Source organism: Odocoileus virginianus, chromosome 9 (assembly GCF_023699985.2).
Source record: "Odocoileus virginianus isolate 20LAN1187 ecotype Illinois chromosome 9, Ovbor_1.2, whole genome shotgun sequence".
Taxonomy (NCBI): domain Eukaryota; kingdom Metazoa; phylum Chordata; class Mammalia; order Artiodactyla; family Cervidae; genus Odocoileus; species Odocoileus virginianus.
In genome coordinates, this window is record NC_069682.1 from 70,839,419 (window position 1) to 70,851,962 (window position 12,544).

Below are 12,544 nucleotides of genomic sequence, written 5' to 3' on the forward strand. Positions count from 1 at the left end.
TTCCTTCCAGCCCAACAAATACACCATTATGCAAGCACTGACGGCAAGAAACCAGCAGTCTTGTGATTAGATACTGCTCCTATGAACCTCAATATGTAATTTTCATTCACAGCCAGGAGATAAGAACAAAGAAAAGAGCTAAAGTGTCTGAACTTTCTGGTGTGGGGTAGAAGCACACAGTTCTAAGTACGTTACATCATTAACGGCCTGTCTCTTTACTCTGAGAAGCTGGCCTGTTTTACACAGACTTCTCTCAAGCTTAGACTGAGGTACATTCCTCGTTATTAAATGACCTTTTTCCAATGGGTTCTCAAAGGTGGGCTGCTGAACACCACTTTAAAAGAAAGATTATTGACTCCATAAAGATGGCACAGTACAGCAACTGAATATACTTCCAGCTTTTACAGTCCAGGATTGGTCTCCAGGCTGGAAATGTATGAAGTGAACGTCTAGGGAAATGAAGCAAACAAGAAGCTACTTTTTTCACTCTGAAGTTCTAGCTGCAGCCTTAAGAGATCAAGGGGAAATGTAAAAAGTGAGAAATAAATCAGAAGTAAAGGCAGGCGTGCATACAGATGTGTAGGGCAGGCTTGGAAAAAGGCCGGGTCTGGGATGTACTGAATCCTGAATCAGACCAAGTTTGGCGGTGGGTGGGATTTTTACAGACATGTTAAGTATCTTAAAACATAAGTACTGACACCACCCCCCCACACACACACACACCACCACCCCCAGCTCCTCCCCCCCACCCCCTGCCTTGAAGGCTCTGTGAGTCTTAACACCAAGCAGTTTCCTTACATTTCACAAGCAGATTACCTCCCCAGAGTTTTCTACTTAATATCCAAACAAACCCAATTCAAGGTCTCCAGTCAAGTCACAATGAACTGAACAATTTCTCCCCGTCTGAGGGTAAACAGGAAGTATAATCTTCAATCCTAGCCCCAGGTTATCAGGAAAAACAGTGGATTCAAACAGTCACCTGAAATCAAGACTATTTAAAAGCCCTCCTTGGGCTCCTGCTCATAAAAAAAGGCCCCCAGCGGCTGGAGCCAAGACCCCCCCTATTACAAACAGACCCCAAATGTTCGCCAAACTCTTTATACATGGTCACAGAAATGGATTGCTTTACTTACCCAACAAATGTTCAAGCAACCGTCTCATTTTTCCACAGTTAAGAAGAGAGAACAGGCTGGCAGATTTGGGACTTGATCAAAAAGGAAATTTTTTTAAACAGTTACACGGGATTATTAAAAACACACACACAACAACAACACCACAACCCAACCACTGAATATGGAATGCTGTCATGAGCCACAGGCGTGATTTTATTTCCTCTGCACTCTATCACACAGGAGGACAGGATGATACAATGTAAAAGAAGGAAAGAAGAATGAAAAAGCAGCAGAAAGGATACATGAGTTCACTGAAAATCATGCAAGAGGAGAAAGCTAAGGGATTCAAAAGACTCCTCTGATTTATTGCAGGATGTTGTCCAACATCTCTCCCCCCACAACCTCCTACACTCCCCCCCACCCCCAATCCCCATCCCTACTCCAAAAACTTCCTCCAAAGCCTAGAAAACACTTTCAGAAACATTTGCTGGCTGTAGGCTGGCTTTGCAGAAGAACACTCTGTATCAACAGAAGTCAGGAAAAAAGGCTGAACAATGTAGTTTCAAGTGAAGAAACCCTGCAGGAAGAGAAAAGACCATAGGGAGACACCACCACCCACATAGGCCCCAGGACCTAGGATCTGTCCTTAGCACTGCTCTTCTGCTGAGGCCTTTGGTTCTTTTTCAAACACACGTCCTCTCTGGTCAGCACTGAGTCCAGCCTTCCCAGCACCTCTTTGGAGGTAAACTTGCCTGCTTTGCTGTCTGCCATGAGCTCTCCTTGGAGGGGAGCCTGCTTGCTTACCTTCCATTTTCTTTCCCCAGCAGGCATGTGACACAAGAGAAGACAATAGTGCAGGGTGGGGGTGGGGGGGGACTGCTCAGAGAGAGAGAGAGAGAAAGAGAGAGAGGAGGGAGGAAGGAAGAAAAAAAAAAAAAAAGCTTCTTTTTTGGCAATACCAGGATCTAGCTTCACACTCTTCTAGAAACACCATGTCCTGGTGGAAGAAAAGGTGTGCCAGGCCCTTGCCAGTTTGCAAAATCGAGCTCTGGCTAATGGCTACTTAGCCATGTGACCCAAGAAAGCAAAAAAAAAAAAAAAAAAAAAAATTTCTCTCTAAACAGTTCCAAGTTAACCTAAGTGCTGTGGGGTGAGTGTGGCACGGCCAGCCACAAGAAATCACACGGCTCGCCCACAAATGCGGATGCCTCAGAGGGAGGGGGAGAAAAGATGGTTAAAAAGTCGAGCTTACCTCTGTGGATGCATTGTTAACACTGTGTAATGTCAATACTTATAAAACATGGAGGACAGGCTCCTAGTTCTCACAGAAAAAGGGTTTGGCACTTCGGCTTGATGATCTGGCCGCCTCATGAAAGCGCACCCCCGATTGGCTGCCCCGGCAAATCGGAGTGTAAGGCGGCCGCGGATTGGCTGAGACACTTCCTGAGCGATTATCTTTGTGAGGCTCTGGTGAGCAAGAGAGCCATCCTGTGCATAGAGAAAGACAGGCTAAGCTAGGCCTTTTGCAGCAGGAAAAACTGAGGAAAGGGGCCCCCAGACGCGCTTCTCCCACACCCTGACTAGATTTCCCGGCGCGGGCGAACCAGTGCAGCCAGCCTGACCTGCTCCAGGAGAGCCTGAGGCCCGCAGGCCGCGGGCAAGAGAGTTTTGGGGGGTGAGCTGGCAGGACTCAACCTCATCTGCCCCCTCAGAAACGGCTCTCTCTCGCTGGGAGGAAGGCTAAGCCTTTTCTGGAACAATCCAGCAGAATGTTCTGCCCCCCACCCGCGCGGGGGGCGGGGGGGAGGGTGGGGAGTGGTGGCTGTAGGGAGGGGAGGCCCAGGAAAGGGGCCTGGGGCAAGAGAAAGAGGCTGGAAGGCAGGCCTCTGAGCAAACCAGACAGGCGAGGGGAGCCCCCCACCCCACCCCAAAATCGCCCCAGAGCAGCCCTGGGCTTCTCAGAGGCCAGAGGACTCAGGCTGCCAGGGGAGGAGGGGAAACCGAGTGGTCAAAGTTTGCATCGTCATTGTCCGAATGCCTCCCCTGGACAAAGCAGGCCAGGGAGGCCACTTGTCCCCCGGTCCAGAATCTAACCTCTCACCACCCCCACCGCCCCCGCCAGCCAGAGCTCAAAGGAAAAACCAAAATGGTTTCCAGCCTCCCTGCCAGGATGCCAGGGCCCCCACCCCCACCCCACCTCCGTCCTTACCCTAAGAAAAGCCAAAGGCGCTCCTAGCAGGCCACATGCCTACATCTACAAACTTCCCTTCCCCTCCCCGGCCCCCTCCCCCACGGCTGAGGCCTGCTAAACCTGTCAGTTAAACAAAAATCTGACTTCCGTATTAGTCTGCGATGGCTTCAGCTTCCTGCCTATTAACCCTCTCTCGGACTCTGGGCCTGGCTGGGAAGAACTAGGCCCCGAGATCGCAGAAAAGGCCTGTGGAAAAATACCAGCGGCAGCTCCCCCGGCAGATGCAGAAAGAGAGAGAGAGAGAGAGAGTGAGCGAGCCGCTGTCTCTCTCGCCTTGGCTTCCCAAGGAGGCGTGTACCTTCTGAATCCAGGGCACAGGCAGTGCCTCCCGGGCTGAGAAGCCATTTAAATCCAGAGGGAGAAAGAAAGATGTCAAACTCAGCCCGGGAACAAGAACCCCCATTATTAGTCAGGCCTACACCCACTGCTTAGACCTTCCTGCCACAATCAGCCTTGTATGGTGGTGCTCGGGAAACTGGGCCCTCGCTGGGCAGACAGATCCCATGAGCTTTATTAAGGACTCTTGCTTAAATTTATTCCCACAGAGAACGGCTTCTTCGGGTCCCCAAAGGCAGACGGATCGGCTGTTTCACGCTCAGCCTTACCTCGGCAGTCCCCCAGCACCACTACCTCCACCATATCTGTGGCCCTGCTCCCCAGTAAAATATTAACTAGCATTTCAGAACCGCTTATAATTCCACCCATCTCAACAGTATTAGGAGGTCTCTGCCTGTTTCCTCTGTCAATCTGCCTTTGTCGTGGGTCTGAGCCTGAGGAAGAAAAAGCAGATCCAAAAAAGGATCTTAAAATATTCGGTGCTCGCTTGCTTCTTCTTTTTTTTCTTTTTTAAGACAAGGTGCTTAATGTACAAGGTTTTGTAAAAAAAAAAAAAAAGAAAGAAAGAAACAGCAAGCTGGAACAACAGAAACTAAACACCGTTCTTCAGAGGCTGGAGAAATCTTCCAGAGGTGACGCAGCCATATGCCAGGAGGTAAAAACCATAGCCCAGGAAAGTCTCCCCTTCTCCTAAAATTAGGAGTTGCGAGCTTTCTGCTTCCTACCCCGTGCAGGGCCACAAAGAAAGCGGTGGAGCTGAGGGCCTGCTCGCCCTGCCCCCGCTCCCGCCCCCATGGACAACAGATGCCCACCGCGTGTACATCAATTCTTCCTGGCCGGGAATCTCCTATCAAGACAGGAACAAGCCAGGAATCCACCCCAGCACGCTGTATACCGCAGGGGCAGGGCCCAGGCTGTTTGAAAAGGGAGGGGATTTTGTGGCTGCTGTCGTTGCATTTTAGGCTACAGAGGCCAAGATGCAGGGAGGGACACCTCCACAAAGGTCTAGCACTCAGGACAACAGGCTGGGCCTCACCAGAAGGGAGGGGCCCCCTCTTCCTGGGGGTGGAACTGGGTACCGGGAGACCAAAGAGAGGGCGGGTGAGGGGGGCGGTGGGGGACGCGGACAGGAGGCCTGAGCTGATCGGACTGTGCTCTCCCTCCCTCCCGGCAGTGTGGGCAGGGGCCCCCCACCGCCATCCATGAAGGAATGCTGTCTGTGTCCGTGGGTGCTGCTTTGCGGAGGGAAGACAAGCAGGACAACGAGTTTGTGGCAGATCTCCCAAACAGCTCACTTCCCAAGCGGACGAGGAAATAAAATACAGCGCTGGTTCGCGTGGTGGATTTTAACCCCGGATTAAAATTGGTTGCATAAGCAGCTGCAGCATCCTCCCCCTCCCCCCTGCCGCCCCTCCCCCCTGCCGCCCCCCCCCAACCCCCCACCCCGATCACTTGATCACTTGAAATGTTTTCTGGGGCAAAGAGCAGGAAGCTGCCGGCTTATTCTGGCAGCTCCACTCTGTTTGAGGAATGCTGCTGGCATTCGAGTAGGTCTGAGGTTATCTGGAAAACAGCAATTCGGCTGGGGACAGAGACAAAGGTATGGTGGCAGATGGAATCCTGGGAGGGACGCGGATTGAAAAAGGAAGCCCAGGGAAGGCCTACTAAGGGCCAGTTCCCAGGGTTTGATGGAATGTGGCTGATAAGCAGGGAATAAAGAAAACCAAATGCTGCTGGCTTCAATCGAGAGATTACCCAGTGGGCCCCTCTCAAACCCCCCACTGCACAGAGTAATCTCAGCAGCTTCTGCATGCTCGCCCTGGGCCTGGCGCTGGCTAAATCAGCATTTTACACAGACTGACTCCATGAAGTGGGGAGCATTGTTTGAGAGCTGGAACTGAGCCCAGAGAGGTGAAGTGAACTGCCTAGGGTCACACAGCAAGCCAGTGCTAGAGGTCAGATTTCCAACCCAGTGAAGACGTCATATCCCTAAAACCTGTACTTGTGCCTGCCTCTAAAGAAAAGAAAAAAGCTGAACCAAGCAGAGCAGAAACAAGGCTAAAATCGACCAACGGTAACTGCATGCTCTGTGTTTTCTTTTAGGAGTTTGACTTCTTTGAGAATGTTTTAAGTACTGAATAATGAAATTGGGAGACCTTTAGGTCAGAATCATTCAAAGGCTTAGAGAAAGCTCCTCTCTCCCTACAAACCTTCAACAAGATGTCCAGGGTGACACTTTGCCAACTCTAAAATCAGAAATATAAAAATCCCTGGAAATCAGCTTTTCTCAAAAGGGTGGTTTTGCCCCCCCCAGGGGATAGGTAGCAATGTCTGGAGACCTTGGGGCAGTTACAGTGCGGGGAGAGAGGTGCTCTTGGCATCCAGTGGGTAGAGACCTGGGATGTGGAATATCCTACCGCATGCAGGACAGCCCCCAGCAAGGACTTACGTGATCTAACTGTCCACTGCACCAAGGTGGGAAACCTTGGCTTAAAGGGAAGGAAGGAAAATCCAACCATTGTGCTTCTGGATAGCAGAGCCAGCACAGGCCTAAACAAGCAGATTTCGTGGTGATACACATAAGCCGGGAGCTAGTAAGAACAGATGAAACCATGTCTCTTTTAATATTTCCAGGAGACAGAATCTGGGGATAGAATCTGGCTGAAGGAAGCCAGAGGGTCTCAGTGACAAAGCTGAGGGCCTCCAAGGAGAGCAAAGGGTTGAACTCAGCCCCCTTCCCCAGGCTTCTTATTGGCCCAGACCTGGCCCCACTGAAATGGCCCGCAGCCAGGCCAGCAGCAGGAGCGACCGCCTCTGCAAGCTGCATCCCAAGATAGTCTGTTGGGCTGACTGTGAAAATAAGCACCCTTGGAGTTATCTGCCTCCAGCGAGCAGCAGGCCTCCCTGTCCGTTACGTGAAACGTCCAGGACCGAGGCCGGGAAATGTCTTAAATATCTTGTTTTGTCTTGTTCCCTTCTGGCCAATTGAAACCAAGGCCAACTTTGGGCATGGATACAGAAAAGTTCACTTTCAGAGCATGAAGCTGACCGAGTCATGTTACAGCCATAAAGAGGCAATTAGGATTCGGCCCCCTACCTCTGAGAAGAGGGGTCCTCTAGAAGGTTTTCTTCATTTTGCTTTGTTTTCTTCTTCTTCTTTCTAGAAGGGATTGGCAGGATTACGCTCATGGAGGGAGGAGGGAAGGAAGGGCAGGTGGAGAGGGGGAGGGGATGGTACTTGACCACCAGGCAGATGGTGGCAGTGTGGGTGGGCAGAGATATAATGGATGCAAGAGAACAAAATATCAAAATCAGGAAGATTCAGGACCTCCTCTGACCTGCTCTTTTTACTTCCTAGCAATTACCGTTATGGAAAGAAGAGCACATATTTATATGCTCTGTTTGTTTCCGTCTCCCACTAGACCAGTGCCAGTGTCTGGAGACTTTTCAGGTTGTCCCACCTGGAGGGAGGGAGGCGATGCCTCCGCATCGAGAGGATAAAGATCAGGGATGCTGCTAGGTGTCCTATGCCCGGGACAGGCCCCCACAGCAGAGGGAGCCAGCCCCAGAGTCTCCAGGGCTGATGCTGAAATCCTACATTAGCCTGAGAGCTTCTACAAGGCAAAGATCTGGCCTGACTCCTTCACCATTGTCCCCTCAGAGTCTAACACTGTGATCGATATGTATTAGAGCTCAATTAAACATCATCTCCCGCCTGGGCAGTTCACTGGTCTGCTACCTGAGCCCCTGCTTCTGCCCTTGCAAACACTTGTGCACACACACAAACACATACACACACACACAGATCCTTCAAAAACAAGTCAAATCTCATCCCTCCTCTGCTCAAAATCCATCAATAGCTCCCAACTCACAGTAAAAGCCCAAAGACTAAATACGGCCCACAGGCCTCCCCGGAACATCAGTGCCCTTGGCACCTCTGACTTCATGCATCTCCTTCTCTGTTCCCTTGGCTCACTCTGCTCTAGCCTCTGTCCATCTGTTCTTTCTAGGGCCTGACTCCGAACCTCCCTCCTCTGGGCCTTTGCACTTGATCTTCCCAAGCTCCCAGTCAGTCGACCTCCCAACTTCCCCAAACCACTCAAAGCAGCCATTCCCCTCCTCTGCCTGCATGTGGCTGCCTCTTCCTTCCTGCCTTCTTGTCGGTTTCAGAAAGGAGGTTCCGTTCCCACAGCCATCACCGCATCTCCCCCAACCCAGCTCCTTCTATCAGATGCCTTCCAATCTGAGCCCTGGCTCCACAGCCTTGCTCTTACGTCTTTAACCTTTTTCCTTTCTTTCCCACATCAAGAGGAAGAATGGTGCAGTGGTTGAGTGTGTGGCTGCTGGCATCAGGCTGTCTAAGTGCGAATACACCTGCCCTACTTGCCAACTGCGCAGTCTTGCCTGAGCAACAAAATTCTCTGTGCCTTGATTTCCTCATCTGTACAATGGGCACAATTGTAACGCCTACCTGGAGACATGGAAGGGACCCGTCCCATCAAGACTTGCAGCAACACAGTACTCACTTGTTTGCTATTCCTTTTTCCCTCTCTACTCACTCTAAAAAGGATATTTCCTGGATGGTTCCACTCAGTTTTCTTTCTTCTTTCACCATCAAATTTTCCAAAGGAGGAAAATGATAAATACTGATACCTACCATGTTCCAAGTACTATGTCAGGTACTGTTCTAAGCAATTTACATGAACTAATCCACTTACCTACACAACTCTGTAAGGTAGTGTTAGAATCATCAACCCATTTCCTAGTTGATGAAACTGAGGTAGGAACAAGCAATAGTCCTATTCTAAGAAAACTTCCAGTTTCTTCTGCCTCACTACTCACCCACTCCTTACTCAGAAGACACCAGGCTATTCAATAAGGGAGTGATTAAATAAACATGATCCTGCCACACAACAGAATACTATGCAGCTGTGAAAAAAGAATTTGGGACTAAAAAGAAACAGATGAATAAATACAGAGAAGAAACTGCTGGTTGCCAGAGGGGAGTGGGGTGGGAGGGATTGGACAAAACAGGAGAAAGGGAATAAGAGGTGCACACTCAGAACATTGAAGAATTGATGCTTTTGAACTGTGATGTTGGAGAAGACTCTTGAGAGTCCCTTGGACTGCAAGGCGATCCAACCCATCTATCCTAAAGGAAATCAGTCCTGAATATTCATTAGAGGGACTGATGCTGAAGTTGAAACTCCAATACTTTGGCCACCTGATGCAAAGAAACGAGAACCGACTCATTGGAAAAGACCCTGATGCTGGGAAAGATTGAAGGCAGGAACAGAAGGGGATGACAGAGGATGAGATGGTTGGATGGCATCACCAACGCAATGGACATGATTTTGGATAAACTCCAGGAGTTGGTGATAGACAGGGAAGGCTGGTGGGCATGCTACAGTACATGGGGGTCGCAAAGAGTCAGACACGACTGAGCAACTGAACTGAACTGACTCCCACTTATAAAATAAATAACAGAGGTGTAGTGTACAGCATAGCAAATAGTCAATTTTGCAATAACTTTGTATGGTGACAGTAACTAGACTTATCATGATCAATTCATAATGCATATAAATGTTGTATACCTGAAACTAATAAAGTATTATATCAACTATACTGCAATAAAAATAATAATGGTGTGGGGGTTTTTACAATTTGTTTTTTGGCCACACCATGTGGCTTTCTGGATCTTAGTTCCCCAAGAAGGGCTTGAACCCAGGCCGCCACAGTGGAAGTGCTGGGTCCTAACCAGTGGACTGTCAACTGTCAGGGAATTCCCAATGTTTTTAATCTTAATAAAAAAAATCTGGAAACCCTTTTATGGAATAAACTCTAAGATATATTGTTGAGTTTAAAAACCACAAGAACAGAACATGGAATATAAAGTCATTTTTTTTTTTTTTTTAATAAGCAAACCTGTGTGAGTGTCTCTTTAACATGTTTGCTTATTATGCATAGAATTTCTCGGAAGCATACGTAAGAAATTGCTAGCAATGGTTGCCTCCAAGGGGTTCTGGGTGGCTGGGGGTCAGGAATAGGGAGGAGACTTTACCATTGTATCTTTTTATTTTTTTAATTGAAGTATAGTTGATTTACAATGCTGTGTTCACCACTATATCTTTCGAATTTCAACCATGCGAATGTATTACTTCTTCACAAATAAATTAATAAATGTGTTATGAGGAAAGTTGTTAAAGACTGGAAAATGGGCAAAAAAGGATTAACGTGTAACCTGTCTAGCTTCTCCGTTGGGTTACCTGCACCTTTCATTGCTTTGGCACTATTTTACAACTCTGCAACTTGTAGAAGACGAATAGTTATGCAAATGATGCTTGTCCATAGAAATGCAAATAGAATCCCCTGGAATGCAATTGATTATTGCCCGGTGGATACTGAACTGCCGGTTTTTGCATCTATTTGTAAATTCAGCATTCCTTCCTTAGACGTGCACTACTTTGAATCCTCCTTTGAATTGGGTCTTAACGCCTTACAAGCATCCACATTATTTAAATGAGTTAGATAAAATCTCTGATGTGTTCATTTTATATTTATATTATTTTTGAGCAGAGATGTAAAAAAAAAAAAAAATCATCACTGACCTCCAAGAATCTACTTCAACAAGCTAATTGGTATTGGGTCTGTGTTTGACGCTGGACATTGCTGAGTCTCCAACCAGTGCCCTGTCCAGAGACTCCAACTCCCTCTGAACCTCCCAACTCCAGACACTGCTCCGTCTTCCTGGCCAACAGTGCTTCTCATCTGGGCTCTGGAGCCAGCTTATAGGGGGAAAGAGGTCCATTCCAAGCTCCCTCTCTTCCTACCTACAGAACTTGAGCAGGTGATTGGCCTTTTTGCGCCTCAGTTTCCAAGTCTGTGAAATGGGGATTATGGTCCTCGCTGCAGAGACATTGTGAGGATTAATTTAACAACAAGCACAGAGTGCGGACTCAAGAAACCTTAGATATTTTTTCTTCCCTCGAAACTTTTCATGTAGTCATTTCATCCATTGCCACAGCAGATTCCGAACAGTTAACTACCCAGGTCCAACCTCTTCCTTGGACAGCAGGCATTTTCTTGCTGTGGATCCAGGCTGTCTACAAATATACAGTGAGCCCTCCCTCTAGCTCTGAGATTTATTGTCTGTTCCTCCTGCCTTCAAGGAGCTGACAGCTGGGCAGAGGAGGTAGGGAGCTATTAAACAGGTATACTAATAACAACACATTGAGACTAATGCTGCGAAGAAAAAGCAGAGTGAGGGTGTGGGCAAGTCACTAGGTGGTGAGGAGAGGCCTGCTTTACCCAGGTAGGGAATGCGGCTGTGACATAGGAGCTGAAGGATGAAGGAGATAGAGCCTTCCAGGTGGAATAAGCAGCAGTACAAAGGCCCTGAGGCAGGCCTGACTTGGTAGCTTGGTGTTTCAGAGGAACAAAAGAAGTGCAAGTGTGAACGCTACACTTGAGCATGGAGAAGTGAGAAATAAGCTCACTACTCCGGCCATCCTTCCGTTACTCAGACTCAAAAATCTTCCAGAATATTCTTGATCCTTCCACATACACACCCCCCACACACACCTGTGGTCCACACCATCTCCAAGTCTACCCCAAAGGAGAGGCCCCTGGAACATGTACAAGTCAGGACCTGAGCTGCTTGGAACGATGTCTACCACCGTTAGGTGACAAAACCCCAACTAATTTCCATAACTCCCTACACGTGGCTCTCTACCTATAAACAGTACTTCCAATCTCATCAAGTTGGACTGAAGAACAAAAGAATTAAAAGGTATGAAAGGGATAAATTAGGAGTTTGGAATTGTCAGATTCAAACTGCTGTATATAAAATAGATAAACAAGGTGCTACTGGATAGCACAGGGAACTGTGTGATAACTTATGATGAAAAAGAATATGAAACATGCATACCAGAAACTAACACAATATTGTGAATCAACCATTCTTCAACTTTAAAACCTTGATTAAAAAAATAAAGAGTATGAAAACAGCTGCCATTAAACAAAACTTTCAAAATGATCTCTTTCATTGCTGTTTTCTGAGCAATTCTCTATTAATTAAATGCAACCCTGACTCCCCGCATCAGCACCCCTTCATCTGACCCCATACATGACTTTCCCACCCCATCGCCCTCTGTTTTTCAGTAAAGCTGGGAAGCATGTCCCAAGTCTGTCCCCCTGGGGCTCCTTCTCCTGTTTCCCTTGCTTGTTGGCATAACACCCACTCTTCAAGTCCTAGTTGCCACCTCATGTCCAGGAGGTCTTTCCTGATTTCTCACCTGGGAGATTGCTAGGCTCCCCAGCTCCTCATGGCCCCTGCCTGTGTGAATTCTCAGTGTGGGGGCTCCTGGGACCTCCCAATGAACGAGGCAAACTCAACTTCTAAACTCTCCCAAACCAGTGCCTCCAAAAGATTCCTCTATCCCAGTCAACAGAATCACACCCTTTGGCGAGTTTGTTTCAAACCCCCACCCTTCTGTCCCGCCCCGCCCCCGGAGCTGGATTGCTGAAGACGGGGACCGAGAGTTTGAGGACAGGGTGGCCCAGCTGGCAGTCAGCCCAAGGCCTGTGAAACGAGCAATATCTTCTGGGTTGAATGATGCAAAACCCGAGCCCCGACCCGATCCAGCAGAACGGAGGGAGCCCCCGCCCAGCCAGGAGCTCCCTGGCAGTCTCAGAGTTGTGGAGCTGAGTGCAGCCGCCCCTCCGAGGGCGGGTGATGGAGAGCAAGGGAGCACAAGGGCGCCCCTCTCTCTTGCCGGCAAATCCCGAGGCCTGTCTGCACCAGATTTGAGGTCTGTGGGGCTGACGCTGGTGCAGGAGCAGAGTA

At 48.7% G+C, this 12,544-nt stretch overlaps 1 protein-coding gene and 2 long non-coding RNA genes across 15 annotated transcripts in view; 2 read left to right on the forward strand and 1 right to left on the reverse strand.

Annotated features, from left to right (window-relative positions):
- ZMYND8 (zinc finger MYND-type containing 8) overlaps positions 1 to 3,402 on the reverse strand; it is a 116,951-nt gene extending 113,549 nt beyond the window's left edge. For 9 of the 12 annotated variants that reach the window (XM_070472733.1, XM_020887238.2, XM_020887235.2 and 6 more), the window contains exons 1-2: positions 3,322 to 3,402; positions 2,365 to 2,600 (exon numbers count right to left, since the gene is read on the reverse strand). Coding sequence is in view for 8 of the 12 variants with exons in the window: in XM_020887238.2 (XP_020742897.2) it covers positions 2,365 to 2,378 (14 nt within the window). In the remaining 4 variants the exon portion in view is untranslated. Of the gene's footprint in view, positions 1 to 1,133; positions 1,205 to 1,916; positions 1,955 to 2,071; positions 2,149 to 2,364; positions 2,601 to 3,321 lie in introns of those variants that run through there. The other 3 variants (XM_020887219.2, XM_020887221.2, XM_020887223.2) reach the window with 3 other exon arrangements.
- A 653-nt stretch (positions 3,403 to 4,055) lies between these two features.
- Positions 4,056 to 5,077, forward strand: LOC110133363 (uncharacterized). Of its 2 annotated transcripts, none has more exons than XR_011489653.1 (3): positions 4,056 to 4,354; positions 4,434 to 4,702; positions 4,874 to 5,077. It is a non-coding gene; the product is annotated as an uncharacterized lncRNA (long non-coding RNA). The 2 variants fall into 2 exon arrangements; XR_002312749.2 differs by having other exon boundaries at positions 4,058 to 4,354; positions 4,434 to 4,588.
- A 60-nt stretch (positions 5,078 to 5,137) lies between these two features.
- LOC139036793 (uncharacterized) lies at positions 5,138 to 9,883 on the forward strand. The gene is made up of 2 exons (XR_011489654.1): positions 5,138 to 5,299; positions 8,009 to 9,883. It is a non-coding gene; the product is annotated as an uncharacterized lncRNA (long non-coding RNA).
- Positions 9,884 to 12,544: the final 2,661 nt, after the last annotated feature.